The following is a 27,884-nucleotide window of genomic DNA, read 5'->3' as shown; positions in this document are numbered from 1 at the left end:
TATGGGATGCTGCAAAAGCTGTTATTAGAGGTAAACTCATAATGTGGTCGGCTCAGAAGAAAAAGGAAAAAGAGAGACAAATTAAAGACCTGATTGAAAAATTAAAATCACAAGAAAGTAAACATACGAAATATAATGATACCAGTATTCTAAATGACATAACGGAGACTAAACGAACCTTAAACAACCTATACGAAAATCAAGTAGAGAAGAAAGCTAAACTAATTAAACAAGATTTCTATGAAAATGGCCCTAAGTCTAAAAAACTACTTACATGGAGAATACGGAAACAACAGGCTGAGAGATTTATACATAAAGTGAGAGACCCTAGGACTAATGAGATGTATCATAATTTGGAAGACATTCAAAATGCCTTTGAAACGTATTATACAAAATTATATGCTCAGCCCCGAACAACTGAGTCAGCTGTCATATCATCCTTTCTAACATCTTTGGACCTACCATCTATAGGGACAGAGCAAAACAAAATAATAACTCAGGAGATAACAGAGGATGAGATAAATAAGGCAATATCAAGATTAAAAACAAATAAAATGCCAGGTGAAGATGGGTACCCATCAGAATGGTACAAGGCCACCAGGGAAACAATAACACCAATGCTAAAGGATTGTTTTAACTATGTTCTGGGAGGTGGTGAGACTCCTGTGTCCTGGAGACAAGCAGTAATCTCAGTGATTCCTAAAATGGGTAAAAACAAAACAGACTGCAGCTCCTATAGACCTATATCAGTTATAAACATAGATTATAGACTATATGCATCAATACTTGCAAAACGACTGGAAAACATAATCCCAGATTTAATAGATACAGACCAGACAGGCTTTGTTAAAAATAGGCAAACCCAGGACAATGTGAGATGGGCTCTCCACCTCGTTGACCATATGAGGAACAGTGATAAGGAATCTGTAGTTATAAGTCTTGATGCCGAAAAGGCGTTCGACTCTGTTCGAAGGGAATATCTATACTTGGTCCTTAGCCGTTTTGGTTTTAATGACCAGGTAATTAGAAGTTTAAATTCCCTACACTCCTCTCCTACGGCTAGAATTAAAATAAATGGGGATTTATCCAAAACAATATTTCTTGAAAGGGGATGTCGACAGAGATGCCCCCTCAGCCCCACTCTCTTCGCCCTCTTCATAGAGCCTTTGACACAAGCAATTAGAGAAGACAATGATATAACGGGGGTAGTAATAGGAGATACACAACATAAGATATGCGCATATGCGGATGACATACTTGTGACACTTACTAGCCCTAATGCAAGTTTGCCTAAATTATTATCTCGTCTTAAAGAATTTGGTTCATATTCCGGCTATAAACTAAACCTGCACAAAACTCAAACGCTTACTTTCAACTACGAACTACAAGAAAATATTTGTAAGATCTCTCAATTTAAATGGAAAAATGATACAATTAAATATTTAGGGGTACAAATACCTAAAGAGGTCTCAGCCATTTATGACCACAATTATATTCCAATAACAGCTGATATTAAAGCAGACTTAAACCGTTGGTCATTATTACCAATGAATATGTACAACAGAATAGACGCTATAAAGATGAATATACTACCCAGGCTGCTTTTTCTTTTTCAATCCCTGCCTGTTGAAGTACTATCTCATCTTTTATTTGGGGAAAACAAAGACCAAGGATTAGATTTCAAACATTACAACTCCCCAAGGACAAAGGGGGTATGGCTCTACCGTGCTTGGAGGATTATTATAGAGCAGCACAGTTGCGTTCTCTGGTCTGTTGGTGTGACCCTATGTGTGATGCAAAATGGAAGGACCTAGCAAAATCAAATAAGCATACCTCTTCAATCTATACTGGGGGACAAAACTCTCCTGAAAAAACATCTGAAAATATTAAGTAATTGGACGGTAGGCCCTCTTATCATCTGGCACAAACTATTTACAAATAAGGAATTTGACCCTAACCCTAACCCGCAAATTAAAGCAAACGTTGCGAAAACTTGAAAGGTAATGGCATTCCAACAGCCTAGAAGAATCTCGTTTAGTCTGGCAAGATAGTCTTAAAACATGTAGGAAAGCCCTCCGTAATGCCAGAGCAGCTTATATATATCAATAGAGGAAAATAAAAACAACCCCAGGTTTCTTTTCAGCACTGTAGCCAGGCTGACACAGACTCACAGCTCTATTGAGCCATGTATTCCTATAGCCCTCAGTAGTAACGACTTCATGAGCTTCTTTAATGATACCATTTTAACTATTAGAGAAAAAATTCATCATGTCCTGCCTTCAACCGGTACCGATTTGTCTTCAAACACAGGAATGTTAGAAACAGCTGTAAAATTTGATATATATTTAGACTGCTTTGCTCCTATCGACCTTCTTCAACTAACTTTGACGATTAATTCATATATGCCATCAACCTGTCTCTTAGACCCCATTCCAACTAGGCTGCTTAAAGACATTTTACCCTTAGTTAGCACTTTGTTACTGGATATGATCATTCTTTATTAACAGGTTATGTACCACAGTCCTTTAAAGTAGCTGTAATTAAACCGCTTCTTAAAAAGCCCACTCTTGATCCAGGGGTTTTAGCCAACTATAGACCTATATCTGATCTTCCCTTTCTCTCTAAGATCCTTGAGAAAGCAGTCGCCAATCAGTTGTGTGACTTTCTAAATAACAATAGTTTATTTGAGGATTTTCAGTCAGGATTTAGAGTGCATCATAGCTCAAAGACAGCACTGGTGAAAATTACAAATTACCTTTTAATTGCATCAGACAATGGACTCTCTGTACTTGTCTTGTTAGATCTTAGTGCTGCATTCAACACCATTGACCATCACATCCGATTACAGAGACTGGAACATTCAATTGGCATTAAAGGAACTGCACTAAGCTGGTTTAAATCCTATCAGATCGATCTCAGTTTGTACATGTTAACAGTGAACCCTCCATGCACGCCAAAGTTAGTCACAAAGTTCCACAAGGTTCTGTGCTTTGACCGATTCTATTCACCTTATATATGTTTCCTTTAGGCAATATTATTAGGAAACACTCCATAAACTTGTACCTAATTATATCTATTGATCAAGCCAGATGAAACTAATCATTTAGCTAAACTTAAAGCATGCCACTGTCGCCAAATGCTTGCTCGTGGTGGGATTTGTTGGGTCTCTGTAAATAATATAAAGAGTACGGTCTAGACCTGCTCTATAGGAAAAGTGCAATGAGATAACTTCTGTTATGAATTGGCGCTATATAAATAAAATTTTATTGAAGTGAGTTTTGCAGCATGTTTATAGCCTTGGGGAATCTGAACTTGAGTGTTTTTTCTGATCATGTAATCCCACTGTAGTCCTTTAGGTGAAGCTACTCACTTATAAAGCAGACTTCCTCTGTCCCTAGGGTTCATCCTGCCCCAGGGTCCATTACCATAAGCTTCTTTGGCAGCTGCCACCGCCCGGTCCACATCCCCCACTGAGGCGTAGGACACCTTGCAAATCACCTGGCGAAAGATGGAATATTATAATATTAATATAATATAATATTATAAAGAGTACAGTCTAGACCTTCTATATATGAAAAGTGCCCTGAGATAACTTCTGTTATGATTTGGCGCTATATAAATAAAATTGAAATGAATTTAATTGAAATGATCACACACAGTCCAATAATTAATATGAGTGCATCAAACAACTCTTCAAACAAAACCTTCAGTGTGTGTATGTGTTGATTCATTTGTCAGTATGTTAATGTTACTCACTGATCCATCAGTAGGGTTGATGGTATCATAGGTCTTGCCGTTTTCTGCATCCTCAAACTTGCCATTGATAAAACACTGGTATGGCATTTTCACGGTCATGTTGTTCACTTCTTTGGTTGCCTGGGTAAAACACAGCCGTAACAGTACACCAATCAAAAATCAACTAACCCTAAAAACCTACCTTTGTAAATATCTTAGACTGTCACCCACTTGCAGTCTGCATACTGTAAGACTCAGTTGGGGCTCACTGAGACAATAAAAGTGGGAGACTCACATAGTTGATGACCAGCTCCTCCTCCTGGTCCTCTCCTCTCAGCTTGCGGATGAAAATCTGGATGAAGCCCTGGAAGGTGGTAGCCATGTACACGTCCTCGGTCTGCAATTGGACGCCGGCACACTTTTGCTTCACCTCCTCCACCAGCCTTGACACAGAGACATTATTAATGCTCACACTTTGATGCAATAATTTAATATAAAAATCATATACCATATCCTTCCAACTTCAGAAATGCTTTTCAGATGGGGTTAAGAAAATTATCAAAAATATTACTTTTGTAATAGTTATACTTATGATATAGATCTATTTTTGTTCCGCCCCAATGTTGTGACCTTTTGGGTGGATTTCAAAAGATATAAGGTATTAATTGTATTGAACATGTGTCCACAAACAATAATACATTGTAAAATATTGCTATTGTACTACTGGCAAAAAAATGTAATCATCAAGCACTATCTTATCTTAGACAGCATAATTGCAAATAGTCAAGAAATATTGATCACAAAAGTGTCAAAATGTAGACTGTGTATTACTGATAAAAATGTTAAAAGATATTAAAAATAAAACACATCTGCTTTGGTGTGTCAAAATATAAAGATCATATATGGTTACATCTTTTAGAAATCAAAGAATGAAATCAGAGACTTGAGGCCCAAAAATGTGAGATTTCGGACATGACTTTAGCTCAGTTATTTGGGATTTACTTGACACTTGCCTAATACTTGAGAATAAAAGACACAACTTGCTTGTATGTGCAAAATGAAGACTTGTTGCCAACTCTGATCTAAAATAATGGGTGAATCATTTCTGACTAATCACTGCACTGGCCTTCTCTCTCACCTGACCACATCCATGGAGGCAGCTCCAGACTTGAAGAAGTCTGTGGTGTCCTCAATGGCTGGAATGTTGCTGAGAATGCCCTTCCAGATGTTCTGTGATAAAAAACAAAACAAAACATTCACAATCAGCAAAGTATTCAACAATGGCTTTCTTAGTAACACAGTGGAATGTTACAGGGAATTTTAAGTCATTTATAGTACACTGAAAGCAAATTATCAGGTTAAAAAGAATCAGTTAATAGTTTACTTGCCCTGATCTCCTCTGCCATCTTCTTCTCACCATCTGTCAGTTCCACACTAGAGCTTTCCCCAGAGGAGAAGTATTTGGAAGCAGGGATCATCTTCCCATCTTCAAACTGCAGGTTCTTCACCAGGAGCTGTGGACCAAACACAGAGTGGATAAAGTACAGGAACAAGACCAGAGGAGACAGGCCAACACATACTGTATTTGAATTTTCTCCAGCTATGTTTGAATATCCAGCAGCCATAAAACCTACAGCTCTACTTTTGTTTGCTCTGAATATTTGTTTTGTAGTACAACAAACTACAGAGACACTCACAGCTTTCCCATCAGTTCCATACAGGACGAGCCCATTCTTGGTGACCAGGCCGGGCTGGGACGCCCCCTCCATCTCCAGGGGCTGACCGGCTGGTACCGCTCCAGCCAACATGGACGAGCCATACAGGGTCACATACTAAGAAAAAACACACAGAGAAGCATTTAAAAACAGATATTTTGTGTGTCTCTTCAACTTTTATTAACCTGCAGTGGGCAAATCCTAATGTAGTGTTGCACATTCAGGAAGCTAGACATAAAATTTTGTAAATGTTTGTAATGTCATATTTCAGTAGGTTTTCTGCCCAAAATTCTTCAAAATAAGACGGTGTAGTCCCTCATTCGTCCAGGAGTGTTCTATCACTCAGTATTTCAGTAGGTTTATCTCTTCATTTTAAGTTGGACTGTCCTCATATACAGCAGTTCTGCTCTGAGGTTCTTTAAATGTTCTGTTCAGCTGGGGCTAAGACCTATTTGAGGAGTATTAAAGGAATTGTTAGACATTTTGGGAAATATGCTTTCTTGCCAAGAGTTAGAGAAGATCGATTCCACTCTCATGTCTGTACACTTAACGTGAAGCTGACGCTAGGAGACGTAAGCTTAGCTTAGCACAATGACTGGAAACAGGGAGAAACAGCTAGCCTGGGTCCATCTAAAGATAACAAATTCTCCAGCACCTATAAAGCTTGCTAATTTAGACGTTACATCTTGTTTGTTTGTTCTGTACAAAAGCCAAAGTTTAAAACAACAATGTGTCATTTTTACACTTTGGTTTTTGTATGGAGGTACAGAGCTCTGAAGGACAAACTTTTCTTATATTATAGGATGTGGGACTCATACTTAGACTACATGGGCACAGAGAAGACCCAAAGATGAGAAAAGATTGTTTTTGTAAGTTATTCTCTTCTTCCCTGTCTCTGTTCTGCCAAATAAAGTGTAATACAAATATTAATAAAAACAGGGTGCCAATTAGCTCCTTATCTTAGATTTAAGACTTTTCAAGACCTTCAAATGTCAGATCTATGGAAAGGAAAATATATTTTATTATTGACAAGAGTATAAAAAAAAAGATGCCTAAATACCTGGTTTGATGATACCACACTCTAAAACTGCAACATTTGTAAGCCCACATTTCAAGGACTTGACACCACATTTAAGTTACTGAATGTCCGCATCATGCCAAAAATATCAGGATCTGTATCAGCCATTCCAAACCTTCATCAGCCTATGAAGGTTTGGAATGGCTGATACAGATCCTGATATTTTGCTTGTGTGTTCCAGGAAACGCACCTGACCATCAATGACAGTCCAGGCACCAGGGACTTTGTCATGGCCGCGGATCCAGTTGTGGATGGCCTCAGCTGGCTGGGCCAGGTTGACCTGAGGGACAGAGAGACACCGGAGTCAATATTCTGACAGCTCAGATTCATTTTCAGTCCAGGTCACCTAAATTTCTGAGAATGAGAGGGAATCACAGCAGCTGTTTGCCACTAGCTGAGCGACACACGGAAAAACCATGATGGAAAATAACCCTCTGCACTAATAATAGCACATTTAGACAGACTGCCAGCAACATGGCTCCAAGTGTCAAATCAGAAAGCAGCTACGATCAGCCCCACCTCTGTCTTTCCCCTTGTAAGATAAACACCACCCAGCCACTCAATCTTACATATTTAGCCCTGAACATGTCCAGCTAACATTAAATTTCCACGCTGTTCACTGTGGTGTTGCAATGAGCAGCTGTCCAACAGAGTTGTAGCCATCTTCGACTCAAACAAAAACACAGCCAATTCTATTTGTTATAGTGTACTGTGCTCCTGGTCCTTATTCTGAATTTGTAACTGAATTCTCAGAGTTTTTATCAAGTTATGTCCTTAAACAGATAAAGTAATTATTGTAGGTGATTTCAATATTCATGTGGATGTTGAAAATGATAGCCTTAGTACTTCATTTATCTCATTATTAGATTCGATTGGCTTTTGTCAGAGTGTACATGAAGCCACACACTGTTTTAACCACATCCTCGACCTTGTTCTGGTATATGGCATTGAAATTGAACATTTACTAGTCTTTCCACAGAATCCTTCTATATCGGACCATTATTTAATAACTTTTGAACTGCTATTACTGGACTACATGCCATTAGGCAAAAACTCCAACTCTAGATGTCTATTTGATAGTCTTGTAGCTAAATTTAAGAAAGCGATTAAATCTGCATTTAATTCAATGCTGTCTCAATATAACAGAGGCCTCCTATGCTAATTTCAGCCACTCCCAAACTGACCATCTTGTTGATAGTACTGCGGGCTCACTGCAAATGACATTCGATTCTATCGCCCCTCTAAAAAAGAAGATAATAAAACAAAGAAGGTTAGCTCCATGGAATAACCCCCAAACCCGTAAATTAAAGCAAACGTTGCGAAACCTTGAAAGGAAATGGCGTTCCAACAACCAACCATTAATAGAGGAAAATAAAAACAACCCCAGGTTTCTTTTCAGCACTGTAGCCAGGCTGACAGAACTTCAACAATTTCTTCATCTAAGCCATCAACCTGTCTCTTAGACCCCATTCCAACAAGGCTGCTTAAAGAAGTTTAGCACCCTTAACACTTCTTTACTGGATATGATCAATCTGTCTTTATTAACAGGTTATGTACCACAGTCCTTTAAACTAGCAGTAATTAAACCTCCTCTTAAAAAGCCCACTCTTGATCCAGGGGTTTTAGCCAACTATAGACCTATATATAACCTTCCCTTTCTCTCTAAGATCCTTGAGAAAGCAGTCGCCAATCAGTTGTGTGACTTTCTAAATAATAATAGCTTATTTGAGGATTTTCAGTCAGGATTTAGAGTGCATCATAGCTCAAAGACAGCACTGGTGAAAATTACAAATTACCTTTTAATTGCATCAGACAATGGACTTTTCTTGTTAGATCTTAGTGCTGCATTCGACACCATTGACCATCACATCCTATTACAGAGAATGGAACATGTAATTGGCATTACAGGAACCGCACTAAGCTGGTTTAAATCCTATCTATCAGATCAATCTCAGTTTGTGCATGTTAACAGTGAGTCCTCCGTGCACACCGAAGTTAGTTACGGAGTTCCACCAGGTTCTGTGTTTGGACGATTCTATTCACCTTATATATGTTTCCTTTAGACAATATTATTAGGAAACACTCCATAAACATTCATGTTCACATACATGTTATGCAGGTGATACCCAATTATATCTATCAATCAAGCCAGATGAAACTAACCAGTTAGCTAAACTTCAAGCATGCCTTAAGGACATAAAAACCTGGATGACCTGCAATTTTCTGATGTTAAACTGAAGTTATTGTACTTATTGTACTACACTTCCGAGACACATTATCTAAAGATATAGTTAATCTAGATGGCATTGCCCTGCCCTTTAGCACCACTGTAAGGAACCTCAGTTATCTTGATGATGCAGAAAAACTGGTGCATGCATTTATTACTTCTAGGCTGGGCTATTGCAATTCCTTATTATCAGGCTGCCCGAATAAGTTCCTTAAGATTCTTAAGTTGTTCCAGAATGCTGCGGCACATGTACTGACAAGAACTAGGAAAAGAGATCATATTTCTCCAGTATTAGCTTCTCTGCACTGGCTCCCTGTAAAATCCAGAATAGAATTTAAAATCATTCTCCTCACCTACAAAGCTCTTAATGGTCAGGCACCATTATATCTTAAAGAGCTCATAATTATCACCTTACTACCCCACTAGAACACTGTGCTCCCTGAATGCAGGCTTACTTGTGGTTCCTAGAGTCTCCAAAAGTAGAATGGGAGCTACAGCCTTCAGTTATCAAGCTCCTCTCCTGTAGAATCAGATCCCAGTTTGGGTTTGGGAGGCATTATTGTCATTATTATTCCTATGACTATCATTCCTATTATTATTACTTCATTAATATTAATATTACCACTACCATTACATTATTACTATTTTAAAATTCTAGGTGGAATAAGCATTGTGCTTCCCTCTCCCCCACACCCCTTCTCTGTCTCTCTCTCTCTCTCAACCCAACACTGCAGTGGCAGCCCACCATTGAGTCTGGTTCTGCCCAAGGTTTCTGCCTGTTAAAAGGAAGTTTTTCCTTGCCACTGTTGCCAAGTGCTTGCTCATGGTGGGATTTGTTGGATCTGTTTAAATAATATTATAAAGAGTATGGTCTAGACCTGCTCTATAGGAAAAGTGCAATGAGATAACTTCTGTTATGAATTGGCGCTATATAAATAAAATTTAAATGAATTGAATTTAACGTCTACGCTGGACGGTATCAGCTCATGTTTCACTAAGGATGGAGTCCAGTATCTAATCCATTTATCAAATCTGAATCCTTTTTGAATCCTTTATTAAATCTCCTAACCCTAACCACTACTTTTTAACATTTGCAAGTAACTAAAGGCTAAAATAACTACAACTCAAATATGTCTATTTACCTTTTGATGAACAGCTAGATTATTTATCGCGAGAAGAGTTGAGACTTTGTTGGTCCCTGTTGAACTACAAAAACAGACAGTCCACTTGCAGTTGTACACTATAGACTGAGACCAGGATCAATTAATAGCACAATACAGTTTCTGTAGAAAAAATTTACTAAAAGGGGATTTTAATGTTAAATTACTCTTTAAAACTGTGCACAAAGTAAATAATAACTGAAATACCTACATTATTACTGTAAAACTAAATTTTTACAAAGAGCCTCTCTATAAAACAGGGCTTCGAGATTAGGAAAAAATTAAGCAGCCACCTTAGGCCCTTATATCTTAGTTTGATTTGTGCTATATTGGTGCATATTTTTATATTTCATAATTGCTACACAGACAACCTGGGGCCTTCAGGCTCCCTGAAGGTCTGGGGCAGTACTAGTACAGTAGTAGGTCCCCACTTTGCCCCGATGATAATCCAGCCTAAATGAATGAAAAAGTGCCATATTCATATCACATGACACAGTATCTGACTTTGGACTGATGTCTGGAGTCTCACCTTGGCGTTGGATTTCTTCTGAATGCCTTCATAGGTTGCTCCTTCCTCTGTCTGTGGAACTCGAGGGGCCTTTCCATCAGCGATGAGCTGCACTGACTCCACCTGCACCAGTGTAAGTGTGACACCTCAGTCTGTAGTGTGTGTACCGTGTCAATTCTATGTTAATATGTTGTTGACAATTTCAAAAGATAGAGAAGGCTTAGTGGGAAGTGGGCATTATGGGAAAGAGTATGAAGATATGTCACGACAGTTCTGACTACTTGATGGATTATTCAATTTGAAAAAGGTTCTATATAAATGCTGATAATACACTCCTGGTTGCACTCCTTTTGTGATCAAGAGTAGGTCACCCACAACTATTAAATTCCAGGTGGTTACCATAGCCTTGATGCCCTCTGGGAAGAGGAAGCGGTTGTAGAGTGTGTCCACGGTCTCGTTCAGCTCGACAGCACACTCCCTCTGCAGCAGAATTGGTCCGGTGTCCAGTCCATCATCAGCCCAGAACACTGTGAAGCCAGCTTTCTTATCACCGTGGATCAGAGTCCTGGTGACACACACATACACAGAAAAAAACACACACACTTGGAGCAGGTGGAGGATATCAAGTAGACCATAAACCTGAGCAAATGGAGCAGAATCGGATAAAGAAAAGATAAAAGGTGATTGCACCTGGAAAGAATGAGAGTGATGATAAGACTGTTAAACAAACAAGCTGTCTACTGTCGGTTCTCATTAGGCAATTGAATACATTCATACATTTATTTTATCAAGGCTTATGGCAAGCAATTTTAGAATATATTTGTTTGACTGGATTCAAATTATAGATAGTTGCAAGTCAAAATATTAATTTAAGATATCTCTGCTGTAATTTTCACATCACCTCCATGGCCCTGTGACAGACAAATGACCTGTCCAAGGTGTACTCTCGACCAGTGCATAGTGGGATAGGCTCCAGGCCCCCACGACATGAAAAGGATAAGCAGATTAGAAACTGTATGGATGGAGCCTTTCACTAAAGATATCTACAGTACAATTCAATTTTCACTATCTGAAACATGACATGCAGACTAATTTTAAACTGTGACTACTCGTAAATTAAATATCTTCTCTAACAATACAAAATTAATACTATTTGTCAAATGCAATTGTAGGTATCTGGGGTTTTGACAAGTCAGGACCAAAGAGATATTTTAAATTTGACTTTTTACAAGTCAAACTGATCTCATGAGATGTAGTTGGGCTTCGGGAGGCTAACATTCCCCACCTTAAAAGAACATTTTGAACTTGAAGGAATAGTTTGATATGGGCTCATTCGCTTTGTCAGGAGTAAGATGAGAAGATCAACATTACTCTCATGCCTGTCTGTTAAAAATAAAGCGAGAGCCAAATGAAGCTATTGGACGATTAGCTTAGCATAAAGACCGGAAGCAGGCCCTTTCTCCGTCCAAAGTTTTGAAAAAATCCACCTACCGATACCTCTAAAGCTCACTAATTAATAAATTTGATCTCATTTTTGAATGTTAGACAGAGCTAAGCTAGCTGTTTCCCCCATAGTCTATATACTAAGCTAACCGCCTCCTGGCTCGTGCTTCATTCATACTTAATGGACAGACATGAGAGTGGTATCAATCCCCTCATCTAACTCTGAGAAAGAAAAACATAAGTATATTTCCCAAAATGTAGAACTATTCCTTTTGACTTTAAATGAGCAGCTCGTAGCAATGTGACAAATGGTGGCTGCTTTATGTTCACATATGTCAAATACACAAACAATACATTGTATGTAATACAATCAGAATCAGAATCAGATCAGAATCAGAAATATTTTATTGATCCCCGAAGGGAAACTCTTTGTTACAGCAGCTCGCCTTTACGTCAGTGCACACAGGAGAAAGGACTAGCAAAAATATAATACAATACACTATAAAAACAGGTCAGAAAATAAATTAAGTACCAGGTGAGTAAGTATAAGATAAAATAAGTGTGAAGTACCAAGTGGGTTTACCGGTTGATGATGATAATACAGTATAATAATACAATGTAATACAATAGTAATAAGTAATAAGGAGTGGTGCATGTACTGTCGAGTTAAGTGTAGCTTATTGAGATTATTAAGATATTGCACAGCAGTAATGGAGGTATATAATATCAATATCAATAAATAGGAAAAACTAACATGGGAAAACTAAATATTGCACGGGAGTAATACACAGAATATTGCACAATTATTCAAGTATGGCAGAGATGTAATGATCAATGTCCAGTTTAGTGACTTAGGGTCAGACAGACTAACACTTAGAGGGAGGAGTTAAAGAGTTTGATGGCCACAGGCAGGAATGACTTCCTGTGGCGCTCTGTGGTGCATTGTGGGAGGATGAGTCTTCCGCTGAGGGTGCTCCTTTGCTTGACCAGCACGTCATGGAGTGGGTGGGAGACACTGTCCAAGATGGCATGTAGTTTGGCCAGCATCCTCCTCTCTGACACCACCGCCAGAGAGTCCAGCTCCACCCCCACAATGTCACTGGCCTTACGGATCAGTTTGTTGAGTCTGTTGGCGTCCGCTACCTTCAACCTGCTGCCCCAGCATGCAACAGCATACAGGATAGCACTGGCCACCACAGACTCATAAAACATCTTCAGCATTGTCCGGCAGATGTTGAAGGACCTCAGCCTCCTCAGAAAATAGAGGCGGCTCTGGCCCTTCCTGTAAACAGCTTGAGTGTTCTTGGTCCAGTCCAGTTTGTTATCCAAGTGTACTCCCAGGTACTTGTAATCCTCCACAATGTCCACACTGACCCCCTGGATGGAAACCGGGGTCGCTGGTGCCTTGGCCCTCCGTAGATCCACAATCAGCTCCTTAGACTTTGTCGCATTGAGCTGCAGATGGTTCTGCTCACACCATGAGACAAAGTTACCCACGACAGCCATGTACTCAGACTCATCACCACCACTGATACATCCCACCACAGCAGAGTCATCAGAACACTTCTGAAGGTGGCAGGACCCTGTGTGGCAGCTGAAGTCCGTGGTGTAGATGGTGAAGAGGAAGGGAGAGAGGACCACGCTGTCCGACACACAGTGCTGCAGACGCACGTGCTGTGGTCTGCCAGTCAGGTAGTCCACAATCCAGGACACAAGGGGGGCATCCACCTGCTTTGCTGCCAGCTTCTCACCCAGCAGGGCTGGCCGGATGGTGTTGAAAGCACTGGAGAAGTCAAAAAACATGATCCTCACTGTGCTTGCCGGCTTGTCCAGGTGGGTGTGGATGCGGTTAAGCAGGAAGATGATGGCGTCCTCAACTCCCAGTCGGGGCTGGTAGGCGAACTGAAGGGGGTCCAGGAGGGGTCTGACCATGGGCCGCAGCTGTTCCAGCACTAGCCTCTCCAGGGTCTTCATTATGTGGGAGGTCAGTGCCACCGGTCTGTAGTCCTTGGAGCCACTGGGATGCAGTGTCTTCGGCACAGGAACGATGCAAGATGTCTTCCACAGAACGGGGACCCTTTGAAGGCTCAGGCTCAGGTTGAAGACATGTTGAAGGACTCCACATAGCTGGGGGGCACAGGCTATTAGCACCCCGGGGATAACGCCATCGGGGCCTGCAGCCTTGTTTGAGTGGAGTTTCATCAGCCTCTCACCTGGTCAGCAGTCAGGCACACAGCAGAAGTTACAGGTGGGGGAGGGGGGGAGTCATTAGTATGAAGAGGGCCGTTAGCCTGATGGGTAGGGGGGAGCAGAGTACTCAGAGGAGCTTGAGGGCCGACAGCAGCTGAGTTAGAGGGGGATGAGCAGGAGCCAGTGTGTCGAATCTGTTAAAGAACAGATTAAGTTTGTTGGCCCTGTCCAAGCTGAATTCAACTACTCTGCTGCCAGTCGGTCTGAAGCCAGTGATGGTCTTCATGCCGCTCCAGACCTCTCTCATGTTGTTCTGCTAGAGTTTCCGCTCCAGCTTCCTCCTGTACTGCTCCTTGGCCTCCCTGATTTTCACCTTCAGGTTGGCCTGGATAGCCCTCACCTCCTCCCTATTGCCATCAGTAAAGGCCCTCCTCTTGGCATTCAGGATGTCCTTGATGTCCGTTGTTACCCACGGTTTCTTATTTGGATAACAATGGACCATCTTGGTTGGGACATTGCAGTCCACACAGAAGTTAATGTAGCCAGTAATGCACTCAGTGAGTCCGTCAATGTCCTCTCCATGAGGCTCACAGAGTACATCCCAGTTTGTCACCTCAAAACATTCCTGCAGTGTCTCATAGGCCTCCCCTGACCATCTCCTCACTGTCCTTGTGGTCACAGGCTGCCTTTTAACCAGAGGCACATAGCAGGGTTTAAGGTAAACCAGGTTGTGGTCTGACCTACCCAGAGGGGGGAGGGGGGAAGAGCTGTATGCATCCTTAACGTTAGCATACAGCAGGTCCAGTGTCCTCTCCTCTCTAGTAGGACAACTCACATACTGGGTGAAATTAGTCAGTGTTGTTAAAACACTGACATGGCTGAAGTCACCCGAGATTAATATGAGTGCACTCGGGTGTTGAGTCTGGAGTTGTGCTATGGCAGTGTGAATGGCGTTGCACGCCGATGCCGGGTTAGCAGAGGGGAGGATGTAAACAGCTACAACAATGGCATGTGAAAATTCACGTGGCAGATAATATGGCCGGAGGCCCACAGCTAACAGTTCAATGTCCGGGCTACAGATACTCTGCTTGATGGTAATGTGACCAGGGTTACACCATCTGTTGTTAACCAGAACAGCAAGCCTGCCGCCTTTCCGCTTACCGCTCCCGATGTGATCCCTGTCGGCCCGAACAGTCTGAAAGCCGTCGATGGAAACGTTATGGTCCGGGATATCCTGGTGTAGCCATGTCTCAGAGAAGCACATCAAACTACACTCACGGAACTCCGTCTGACTCCGGGCTAACGCCGTTAGCTCGTCCATTTTATTCGCCAGCCATCTCACGTTGCCCATGACGAGAGAAGGCAAACACGGCTTAAATCTCTTATTCTTAAGTCTCTTTTGTCTGCACCCCTCTCTCTTCCCTTGCCACTTCGTTCCACCTCTGCATCCTCGGTGTGTCCTCCTCCAGATCTCAGTGGGGACATCGGTAGTCCTGGGTGCCATGCTGGTCGGCTTCAGCGCGATCAGCTGTTCCCTGGTGTAAACAATGCGGCCAAACAGCTGATCTGCAGCGGTGCCCCGACCGAGTAGCAGAAGAAGTTCCACGGCGAAAAAAAGTACCAAAACACTTTCTACCCTCATTTTCGTAAAGAGTAGTTTGTAGTTTAAATTACACTTACACACAAGTTACTCAAGTTTGGAAGAAAAAGGAAAGTTAAAAGTTGGAAAAAGTAAGACGACGAGATGGAGCTACGGCAACGGGCAGCATGCGGGCTGGCGCATGCGCACAACAATGGCTTCCTATGACACGTCCTTCTGCATATTGTCAACGTTATACCTGCTTTAGCAATGTTCTTTTTAAAGCAATCATTAGTGGTTACAGGTGGCTGTGTTGTGGGAGAAACAACTACACAAACATTCAGAGAAAGGTCTGTGTTAATGAACTGCAATTACCACGTGTCACAGACACACCTGCTCCCCATCTACACCTCATCACAACTGGGATAAAAGCACACCACTTACCTCAGTCAGTTGTCCGGTCTCATCAATGCCATAGGACTCTACGTGTGGATTTCTATGACTACTCTATTCTACTCCAGTGTGTTTTCCCAGTCTCTGTGCATCATCGCCTGTGTGGGAGTTACCTACCTTCCTTGTGTGTTCACTCGGTCACCAACCATCTACCCATCCACTATCTGCAGACTAGTATGACAAAGGACAGTATCTGTGGCCATTATTCATCCTATTAAGAATCCATAACCTAACCTCTTACCTGCATTACTGTGTTAACCGTGCTGTAATCCAATAAACAACCATCTGCATATCTCCATATCGGTGTCTCCTGCCTTTCTGTCAGTAACACCACGTGCCATGTTAATGAACAAAACGTGATACATTTCCCTGATTGACTGCTACAGTTGTAAGTCTCTCATACAAGTCCTTGGCAGGCTGCAGTTGTCAGTCTGTGTGCCCCTTTAATCTCATGATTCAATTCACTATGTGGGTTCACATGTCGATTCAGCTATGATTCAATGAGTGAAAGACATTAGACTTCAACAAAGTGTGTGTACATTTTTCCATTACTTATTAGTGCAGATTTAAGCTATTTACACACCGTATACTTTTCCACATGCTACACCATATATGGGTGATGTTTCAAGCATCACATCATGTTGTGCTACATTTTATATACTGTATATATTTCTGGATACTAAGGTCATATGACCCATGTAAAAAGTGAATTTAACGATGTGCATCTTGATGTTAATAATACACCTTGGTAGCTGCATGCATTTTGCAGACTCTGGTTCAATCTACTCTGTTTAATTTTCCCAGCACCTGTGAGGATGTGGTGTTAACTTTTTTTTTTTTAATTTATGAGCCATTCATCTTTTCAGCCAATGTTTTTTTTACAGTATTCTATGTTTTTACTTAAAAAAATAAAATGTCTTATTAATTTACTTTTAGAAAACAAAATATGACAGATAAGCTCGAAATAAACTCCAAAAATTCAATGAACTCGCCTGTTTTTGGTAGATTTATGAGATTTAATATATGAGCTGCATAGTTCATGTTACGGACAGAGAGGCAGGAGACACCGATAGGGAGACAGATGTAGGTTTATTTGGATTATAGCCAGAACAAACTATTGAGCAGGTATGGAGAAGGGGAAGTCCGTTGGAGTAGGAAGGAGAGCCACGCAGGAGTAGGATCCTGCTGGAGTGAAGACTCGCTGGAGAGGGAAATCGCTGGAGAGGGAGATCGCTGGAGTGGAATGTAGGGGTGATAAAGAATCGCATGTGGAGTCCTTACATTACGGACAACTGGCTGAGGTGAGTGTTGGGCTTTTATGCTGGCTGTGATTAGGTGCTGATGGGGAGCAGGAGTGTGATAGGGAGCAGGTTGATCGGCAGGGAAGGCTGAGGGGCCTTGGAGACCGGCGGTGAGGACGGAGATCCTCAGGAGGCCGGTGGCGAAGGCGGAACACCTCTGGAGACCAGAGAATCAGATCAGGAGCCGGCGGCGGGACAACTGGACAGGAAACCGGCGGCGGGACAGCAGGACAGGAAGCCCGCGACGGGAAGATTGGTAGAGGAGCGGGCTGGACCAGTGATGTCCGGGAATCTGGAGTCTACCACTCCGGCAGAGAAGGAGAGTACTGCTGCAGCTGTGAGCCAGCTGACAGTTCAGTGGCATGCTGCGACCCAGCAGACGGGGCAGCGGCGTGCTGCGACTCAGCAGACGGTTCAGCGGTGTGCTGCGACCCAGCCGAACCAGCTGCAGTCCAATCGGGGCAGGAGGCGGCTGTGATCCAGCGGCGACTAGAGATGGTAGCTGCTGCGATCCGCCGGCGACAAGTGACTGGTGCTGCTGCTATCCAACCGGAAAATGAGGTGGTTGCAATCCAGCGGCGGCAAGGGATTGGTGCCGCTGCGATCCAGCCGGGAAAGGAGGCGATTGCGATCCAGCGGGGAGTCCAGGGAGCTGCTGCGATCCAGCTGGGAAAGGAGGCAACTGTGATCCAGCTGGGAACTGCGGGAACTGAGAGGTGCTGCGGTCCGGAAGGGAGTCCGGGAAAGGGGAGCTGCTGCAATCCGGCAGCTGCGGACTGGAGGCCGCTGCGGCATACGGACTGGAGGCGGCAGCAAAGCAGGGACTGGAGGCAGCAGCGGAGCAAGGATTGGCGAGCAGCTGGGCAGCAGTACAGGCAAGCAGCTGGACGGTAGTGCAGGCGAGCAGCTGGGCGGCGGTGCAGGCAAGTCACTGGTTAGTAGGCTGATGACTTGCAGGCCGGGGTGCTGGCTGATGATGGGCAGGTCAGAGTGTTGCTTGATGATTGGCAGACTGGTGTGCAATCTGGTGACTGTGTGGACCGCCCTGAGCCAGGCAGGTGCCCCGGTATGGATTTGTATGGTATGGACACAGGGGAAGTCCATTGCAGTAGGATGGAGAGGGAACCACGCAGGAGTAGGATCCCGCTGGTGAGGAAGATCGCTGGAGTGGAATGTAGAGGTGATAAAGAATCGCATGTGGAGTCCTTAGATTAACGAGGTCGGACAACTGGGTGTTGGGCTTTTATGCTGGCTGTGATTAGGTGCTGATGGGGAGCAGGAGTGTGATAGGGAGCAGGTGTGTCTGATTAACAGATGGAGTCTGGCGTATCCTTTCACTTTCGTCAGTTTTAAAGTAAGATGTGGCACTGCTTTGCTTTTGTGCCAGATGTTTTTTTGCTTTTGTTTTTTATTTGAAGCCACTAGGGGCAAAATGTGTTAAAATGCCTTCTATTGTATATAATAAATCATATTTGAGACATTGTCTCAACATTTCTGAAATAACATGAAGCAAAAACAAAAAAAAAACCAGCTAGAAAGTCATGTGTTAAATTGTCATGTAGTATATAGAATTTACCCTCTGCTTCACACTCAGGACCTGCCTAATGTGTGATGTCAGAAGATCCGGTCTGACATCACTCTGGTATCAAAGACATTTTATCTGAGGACACATCTCACCCACTACTCCCAGTCTCCTCACCACATCAACTCAGGATGCATTCTTGGGTCCAAAATTGTATTTACAGCAGACAGATTTAAAAAGTGTGATTGCTCAATTGTAGGTTTTTTTTGTCCCACAATTTGTACATAATGTACAGTGGATTTGTATGACCGTATGCTGTCACATCCGTAGATATCATCATATCTAAACTTTCACTCAGTTTCCTCAACATTAGAGCATTCACAGGCCCCTTTCTCCCTCCCACGATCACCTCTCTCCCTCCCCTCTTCCTCACCAGTTGATGGCTGAGGCTCCTCTGTGCAGGGGCAGGATGGAGGGGTGGTAGATGATGGAGCCATGCTTGGGGTGATCGATGATGTTCATGGGGATGAACTGGGAGCAGAAGGGCATGACGTTGAGCTCGGCGCCCACCGCCTTGTAGGCATCCACCACCTCCAGGATGGGCTTCCCCTTGACCCGCCACCGTGGGAACTTGAACACCGGCGTCCCATCCTTCTCTGCCGCCACTGCTGAAAAAGAAGAGTTTACCGATAGAGTAGAGAAAGCTGAAAATAAGTCTGATGCAGGAGTACTACTGAGTACTATTATTATAAAAATGCCCTTATTAATGTTAAGTCTTAAACTCTGGGTGGGCAATATGGATAAAGTCTTCTGTCATGCTATATGTAATTTCACATCACTTTAGCCAGTATATCATAAAATAGCAAATTTTCTGGAAATTCAGTTGAGAAATCATTCACCAGACGGGAATTAGCACTGGGCAATATTGACAAACTCAGTGATATTTTATGCTAATACATCAAAATCAATATAAAATGATATATGGTGATCACTTCTGGTGCTTTAGGAAGCACTTTTAAAATAATTTGTAATCTTAATACAAAGACCAAAAAAGTAGAATACTCAGTTAAATGTAACACAGCCATAAAAAAGACAACATTTAAGACATATCTCAATATTATGATGACCAAATACCTGATGATATTGAATCTTATTTAATCATATCAATGTTTTATTTACTTATTGTCCAGATCTATCGTAAAGGGCTTTACCAGTTGTATTTTTTAGCCCTTTACCTGTATATTTTACTTTTATGCTGACATTTTTTAAATATATAATCATTTTTGGGGCATTTCTTTACTTTATTTAATTGGGAAAGTAAAGATTTGACAGAAAATGAGGGAAGAGATGGATGGGAAATGACCCTGGTCGGTTCCAAACTGGGGACTTTGCGGTTCATGGTTGGTGCCTCAAGTGCAGCAGCTTTTAAATTGATTCCCTACCTTCATATAAGAGATAGTTGATTTTTGAGGCCGATACTGATATTTAAGAGCTTAAAAATTCTAATAATGATTGGCCAATATTTAATTTTACACAATAATTTTTAAGATGCCTTAAATTAGGTTATTAAAGAATTATGACCATGATGTACTACATTACCTCACATGTAATGTTGACAGTACTTACAAATAACCTCAAACATCTTTGGCATTGCTGTACTGCAGCATTTTTAGGGGTCCAAGTACAAAGTGCAGGAACCTTATTGTTTTTGTACTGTGTATGAGGGGTCCATGCCCGAGGGGGCACGGAACCACACTTTTTTTTTTTTCTGATGGTAAAAGTGGTACTGCAGCCTACACCGTAAGAGTTTCACAGCTGTGGTATAGACCCGTGCACACACCTCAGACACCAAAAATGACACATCAACCAGCAGGTGGCGCTATAATCAAGGTATATGCGTTTTGGCCAGTAACTCCCACATAGTACGTCACATTCAAAAACCTTACATGGACGTGTTCCCTGAATTGAGCTGCATCTCGTGATATAGGACATGCCCATTTACGCCTGTAATTTGGTTTTGCAAAATCGCAGATATATGCAAAACCTACTTTTTCAATCTCCTGCTAGACCGTGAGTCTGTTCTGCAGAAAATTTTGCACGTGAACTCTGTGGACCCTCATGATCAAACGTTATTATAAGAATTTTGATACTCCAAAAAAAACGTAAAGGAACAATTTCCTGTAGGTTGCGGTGAAACAGGAAGCGATGTCATATCTCCACATAGATTTGTCCGATTAACATGAAACTTGGACCAATACTTTCCCACGCCCAACTGAAGCTCTGTGCAAATTTTGGTGCCAATTGGCCACTAGGTGGCGCTACAAATGTGAAAAGTTTATATTTCATAATCGGCTGATGCATAAAATGTGGTAATGATCGATAAAAGTGGGCGTGGCTTATTACAATAAATGTACTTTTCTAGACTTCAAAAAACCACCCGTACGTCCTTCAGAGCTGAAATTTTTTCAGCACATCCACTGACGTGTGAAAAAAGTTTGCCTCACAGCAACCTATGGTCAATTAAGAAGTCCGTCACTTTTTTCAAAATATGAAAAAATTTAACTATTATCAATATCTCCACATAGGTTCTCAGTAGCTTATGCCCCACTGTGGCTCTGTGTAAAATTTCGTGCCAATTGGCCACGAAAAAAAAAATTCTACGTGGTCTTAGCATCGCAATGAGATGAGATTCTGTTATGAATTGGCGCTATATAAATAAAATTGAAGTGAACTGAACTAGGTGGTGGTGTTGTTGAAAGATAATGCAATATACAAATATACTTTTTTCAACTCCTCCTAGGCAGTGAGTCTCATCTGCATGAAACTTTGCACATAGAATCTATGGACCATCATGATCAAAAGTTGTTAAAAGAATGTTGATACTCCAAAAAATGCGCAAGTTAAAAAGGAACAACTTCCTATAGGTTGCAGTAAAACAGGAAATGATGTCATATCTCCACATAGGACTGTCCAAATAATACGAAACTTGAGCCAGTACTTTCCCATGCCCCACTGAGGCTCAGTGCAAAATTTGGCCAATCGGTTACTAGGTGGTGCTTTTGTTGCAAACTATAGTAGTCAGGGTTTTTTTTGAATAGGCTAATTTTCTATGATGGCGGTCTATATAGCACTATGTAATTGTGGTTGAGAGACTGAACATTAAACATTATGGCTTTCATGTCACTACAAGGCACATAAAGAATGTTACAAATTATGTGGTTTTTGTGATAGAAGCCAACACCACCATGTTGTTCTATCTGTAAACCAGAGAAAATTGCCATGTTGCTGTATGATTGAGACCTTACTTTATGGTGAAATGTCCCTCCTGGCATTTCAATATTATTATGTGGTGCATTATGTTGCAACCATGTTTCTGTAATACAAAGCATGTCAGCATCCAATATCCTGTGATCAAATTTTAGGTCTGTGTAGCAATTCTCTGGCTACTGCGGTTTCTTTTGGCACACACAGACTCGGAGGCACACGTTTCACACACTTTTATTTTACTCGTTGATCCCCACACTACTAAACACACACTCGGTACTCAATCACCGCCGTTGATTTGCCCGGCTTCATGCAATGATCGAGTCTTTCTTTTTTCTGATCACAGTTCCACCATGAATCATGACATTCACCAGCCATCAGTTTGCTGTTGTCCGTGTGTGTGTGGGAAAAGGGGCCGAGGTCCAGCACACTACTGCATATATAGGGGAGAGCATAATTAGTCAATGTGTTTCAGCTGTGACAATTAGCTCTCCCTGGTACTGCTCCCCTGAGCCACTCCCCCACCTCTCCCTCTCCGCAGCTGACTCGAAACCACGCTCACCTCCACAAACCCCCAGCGCCTGACCTATGGACCACTCTGAAATTAAAGGGCTGTTGGCATCCTTTATTTTGTGAAACCACTGGAGGGGAGCGTGGTCCGAACAGAGGGTGAAAGGGCATCTCAGCAGGTAATACCGCAGGGTCTCGACCGCCCACCGGATGGCCAGACACTTTCTCTATGGTGCTGTATCAAGATTCTTGTTCAGAGAGCTTCCTGCTGATGTACAGGCTGTCGACTCCCTGCACCTGCTGAGACAGAACGGCCCCCAGCCCTCTGTTCGATGCGTCAGTCTGCAGGACAAAAGGGAGAGAGAAGTTAGGGGCGTGGAGGAGAGGCTCCCCACAGAGGGCTTGCTTCACCTTCTCTAACGCCAGCTGGCACTGCTCCGTCCACTGGACCGGATCTGAAGCACCTTTGCAGGTGAGATTGGTCAGGGGGCTGGTCAGCTTAGCGAAGTTGGGGATGAATCGCTGGTAAAAGCCTGCCAGCCCCAAGAACCGTCTCACCAACGTTTTGGACTTGGGCCTCGGGCAGGCGGCGATTGCCCGTTTTGTCTACCTGGGGACGCACCTGCCCTCCGCCCAAGTGGTACCCCAGATACCGTATCTACCTCCATCTAACTGCACACTTCCTTGATTTTGCGGTGAGCCCGATAAAAGAAGGTGAGCCCCCTCAGTGATTTAAGCACCGTGGCCACCCACTGCACATGCTACACGTGTTGCTGTGGATGATAACATCATCCAAGTAGGCAGCAGCATATGCGGCATGTGGATGCAGCACTTCATAAGGCATTGAAAGGTGACCAAGGCCCTGAACAACGCAAACCGAAGTGTGACAAATTGGTACAATCCATACGGATTGGAGAAGGCCGTTTTTTCCCTAGACTCTGAAGACAGGGAATCTGCCAGTAGCCTTTGGTTAAATCAGTGTTATGAAAAAATAAGCAGTGCCTAACTGATCCAGGAGCTCATCGACCTGGGGCATCCGGTAGGCGTCAAATCGTGACACGTCATTAATTTTGTGGTAGTCCACACAGAACCGTAACCCACATCCTTCTTGACCACAAGAAGGATGGGGCTACACCAGGCGCTGCTGGACTCTTCTATTACCCCCATTTCCAGCATGGCCTTTAATTCTTCCTGAACCATTTTTCTTTAGTGTTCAGGCAACCAATAGGGCTGTGATTGACTGTCACGCCTGGGCGAGTTTCAATGTGGTGCTCTATGTGATTTGTGCGGCCGGGTAGGGTGGAGAACACCTCCGCAAAGTGCTGTTAGCAACGTCCGCTCTTTGTGACAGCGTGAAATGGTTGTCAACCGAGAGCGAGGCAGGATTGGTGGATTTTGGAACCTCTGGACCCAACTTATCTCTCTCTTGCACCGTGCTCACCAGACAGACTCCGCCTCTCTCCATGCTTTGAGGAGGTTGAGGTGGTAAATTTGTGTTGCCCCTCCCCTGTCAGACCGCACAACAAAGGGTCCTTGCCACCTGGCGAGTAATTTTGAGCTGGAACAAGGGCGCAGTACAAGCACTTTATCTCCCAGCGTGAATTGTCTTAACCTGGCTCCTCAATTGCGCTCATCGTTGTGCACAATTTTACAGATCATGGACTTCAAAGTTTTGTTTGGATGCTCAACAAGTCCATCAGTCTGAGGGTGGTAAACACTGGTCCAAATGAACTTCATGCACAATAATCCATAAAGTTCTCTCAGTGTGCGTGACATAAAGGAGGTGCCCTGGTCAGTTAGGATCTCTTTCGGGATTCCAACTCGGGAGATGACCTGAAACAGTGCCTGTGCCATGCTCTTTGCAGACATGGTGCGCAAAGGCACTGCTTCGGGATATCGCGTTGCGTAATCTACCAAAACTATCACAAAGCGATATCCCCATGCACTCCACTGAAATGGCCCGATGAGGTCCATACCAATACAATCAAATGGGACCTCCATAAGTGGTAAAGGGCGCAAGGGCACTCTTGGGATGGCTGACTGGTTACCCATCTAGCATTCGGAGCAAGACGCACACCAGCGATGTACGTCTCCCCAAATCCCAGGCCAATAGAATCGGGCCATTATCCGCTCTAGTGTCTTATTAAAATCCCTTATGCCCAGCCATCGGGTTATATTGAGCTACCTGGAAAACTGTTTCCCGGCAGCTTTTCAGTACTGTGTTATTTCTTCCCCTGTCTGAGTGTCACGCTGCACAGCCTGTCCCTAATCAAAGAAAAATGTGGATATGACTGTGCTGCTCAGGGCGCACCAAATGACCATCAATCTTTATTACTTGGTCAAAGGCGAAGTGTAGAATATCGTCACGAGACTGCTCTAGTGGAAAATCTTCCGCCTGTGGTGTCTGTCTTGGAGGCATCCCCAGTTCCCCCTCCCCCTCTGCAGCATTGGTCAACCTTGCGTCATCGCTGAGCACAGCACAGATATTCCATGTCCCTGTCGGTCGTGAACGCACCCCCACACACTGCCCCACTAACCTATTGAACCTAGGCCAATCTGAGCACAAAATCAGGGGGTGCATCAGGCGGAAGAAAACTGCAACCTTAATACTATGCTTTTTCCCCTGATATCAAATTTCTACCGGCACTATAGGGTATCTGTGAACACCTTCATGCACACACTTAATATTCATCCATGATGCCTCCACCAAAGCCCCAGGTCGAATCACGCACTGGTGAATAATAGACTGCGTACAGCCTGAATCCACCATTGCCTGGTGTACAGCCCCTTGGATCCTTACCAGAACGCTGTATGTCCCTTCTGGACCGGGGGATGGTGTTGGAGAGCTGGCAACTAGAATCACCTGACCAACCTTTGGGCTTTGTAGATAATTGGCTGACTTTTTGGGGAAGACCTGGTCTGATTAGAAGAGACGGCATCCATCCCACTTTGGATGGAGCAGCTCTCATATCCAGAAAACCATGACAACTCAGAGTTAAGACCAGGAGGCAGAGTTGCAGTCCTACACGCTTCTCTGCACTTCCAGAGCATTTACCCACCCAAAACTCCTTAGTGACGGTGTCTGCCCCCCGACCACTTAAATTAATAAAACCAAAAGTTAACAGAAGAGGAGTTATACATAAAAACCTAAACAAAAACACTGAAATAGCACAACAAAATAGGAGAATTAAATGTGGACTCTTAAACATCAGATCTCTGTCATCTAAAGCTGTACTAGTGAATGATTTAATATCAGAGTATCATATTGACTTATTTTGTCTTACTGAAACCTGGCTGGGTCATGAAGAATATGTTAGCCTAAATGAATCCACTCCACCCAGTCATATTAATACTCATATTCCTCGAGGCACCGGCCAAGGAGGTAGAGTTGCAGCCATCTTCGACTCAAGCCTATTAATCAACCCTAAACGTAAACTAAATTATGACTCATTTGAAAGTCTTTTTCTTAGTCTTTCACACCCAACCTGGAAAATATGAATTCTATTTATAGTGTACCGCGCTCCTGGTCCTTATTCTGAATTTTTATCTGAATTCTCAGAGTTTTTATAAAGTTTAGTCCTTAAAACAGATAAAGTAATTATTGTAGGTGATTTCAATATTCATGTGGATGTTGAAAATAATAGCCTTAGTACTGCATTCATCTCATTATTAGATTCAATTGGCTTTTGTCAGAGTGTACATGAAGCCACTCACTGTTTTAACCACATCCTCGACCTTGTTCTGGTATATGGCATTGAAATTGAACATTTACTAGTCTTTCCACAGAATCCTTCTATGTCGGACCATTATTTAATAACTTTTGAACTGCTATTACTGGACAACACGGCATTAGACATCTTACTCTAGATGTCTATCTGATATTGCTGTGGCTAGATTCAAGGAAGCGATTCCATCTGCATTTAATTCAATGTTATGTCTCAATATAACAGAGGACTCCTATGCAGATAGCAGACCCTCCCAAATTTACCATTTAAAATCCTTCTCCTCACCTACAAAGCTCTTAATGGTCAGGCACCGTCGTATCTTAAAGATCTCATAATACCTTATTACCCCACTAGAACACTGTGCTCCCTGAATGCAGGGCTACTTGTGGTTCCTAGAGTCTCCAAAAGTAGAATGGGAGCCAGAGCCTTCATCTATCAAGCTCCTCTCCTGTGGAAACAGATCCCAATTTGGGGTCGGGAGGCCACATTTAAGAGTAGGCTTAAGACTTTCTTCTTTGATAAAGCTTTTAGTTAGGGCTGGCTCTGGTGAGCCCTGAACCATCCCTTAGTTATGCTGCTATAGGCCTAGACTGCCAGAAGACTTCCCATGATGCACCTCTTTCCTCTCTTCTCTCTCTCTCTCCATCTGTATGCATTTTTATCCCATTACTGCATGTTACATCTTCTAACTCGACATCTTCTCTCTCCCGTAGTTCTGTGCTTTCTCGTTTCTCTCCTCTCTCCTTCTGTCACTTTCAGCAGGTATTTCTGCCTCTGGAGCTGCAGAGACTGGATCTGTGCTTGTGGGCCACTTGCTGCCCCCGTATTCCTGCTCAACAACTGCTACTACAGTTGTTATTGGCTCTGTTGCTAATACTGTTATTATTATTAATGTTACCACTACAATTACATTATTACTATTTTAAAAATTCTAGGTGGTATTTGCATTGTGCCTCTCTCTCTCCCACCCCCACCCTCCCTTTCCCAAAACCTCTCTCCCTCTAAACCTCTCCCTCTAAACCTCTCTCTCTCTTTCTCTCTCTCTCTCTCAAAACCTTGCTTTGTGCCTCCCCCAGTCCCATCCCCCTCCCCCAAAACCTTGCACTCTCTCTCAAAACCTCACACGGCAGCGGCGGATGGCCACCCACCATTGAGTCTGGTTCTGTCCAAGGTTTCTGCCTCTTAAAGGAAGTTTTTTTAAAGTAAATAATATTATAAAGAGTACGGTCTAGACCTGCTCTATAGGAAAAGTGCAATGAGATAACTTCTGTTATGAATTGGCGCTATATAAATAAAATTGAATTCAATTGAAGTGAGGGGACATTGGCGGGGAGATGTCCGAGCTGCCCACACCTCCAACACTCCTGTCCCAGCATTTGAGGAGCCCCTGTGGGTTGAGAGCAGCACCTGTAGTGGCTGGAACCTGCAGAGGAGACAAAACAGAGTGATGGTTAGAGCGAGGCAGAAGGAGGGG

General features: G+C 43.0%; 1 protein-coding gene across 7 annotated transcripts in view; it reads right to left on the bottom strand.

The window, feature by feature from the left end:
- aldh1l2 (aldehyde dehydrogenase 1 family, member L2) overlaps window positions 1-27,884 on the bottom strand; it is a 53,582-nt gene that overhangs the window by 15,635 nt on the left and 10,063 nt on the right. For 2 of the 7 annotated variants that reach the window (XM_044186499.1, XM_044186497.1), the window contains exons 3-13: window positions 27,764-27,833; window positions 19,345-19,579; window positions 10,823-10,988; window positions 10,445-10,546; window positions 6,719-6,808; window positions 5,433-5,567; window positions 5,124-5,249; window positions 4,874-4,965; window positions 4,031-4,178; window positions 3,757-3,876; window positions 3,371-3,498 (exon numbers count right to left, since the gene is read on the bottom strand). In XM_044186499.1, the coding sequence (XP_044042434.1) occupies window positions 3,371-3,498; window positions 3,757-3,876; window positions 4,031-4,178; window positions 4,874-4,965; window positions 5,124-5,249; window positions 5,433-5,567; window positions 6,719-6,808; window positions 10,445-10,546; window positions 10,823-10,988; window positions 19,345-19,579; window positions 27,764-27,833 (1,412 nt within the window). Of the gene's footprint in view, window positions 1-3,370; window positions 3,499-3,756; window positions 3,877-4,030; window positions 4,179-4,873; window positions 4,966-5,123; window positions 5,250-5,432; window positions 5,568-6,718; window positions 6,809-10,444; window positions 10,547-10,822; window positions 10,989-19,344; window positions 23,028-27,763; window positions 27,834-27,884 lie in introns of all 7 variants that reach the window. The other 5 variants (XM_044186501.1, XM_044186498.1, XM_044186495.1 and 2 more) reach the window with 4 other exon arrangements.

The sequence above is a fragment of the Siniperca chuatsi genome, linkage group LG23 (assembly GCF_020085105.1).
Source record: "Siniperca chuatsi isolate FFG_IHB_CAS linkage group LG23, ASM2008510v1, whole genome shotgun sequence".
Lineage (NCBI taxonomy): Eukaryota > Metazoa > Chordata > Actinopteri > Centrarchiformes > Sinipercidae > Siniperca > Siniperca chuatsi.
The sequence above is the reverse complement of the archived record's forward strand: the minus strand, read 5'-3'. Positions and strand labels throughout refer to the sequence as shown.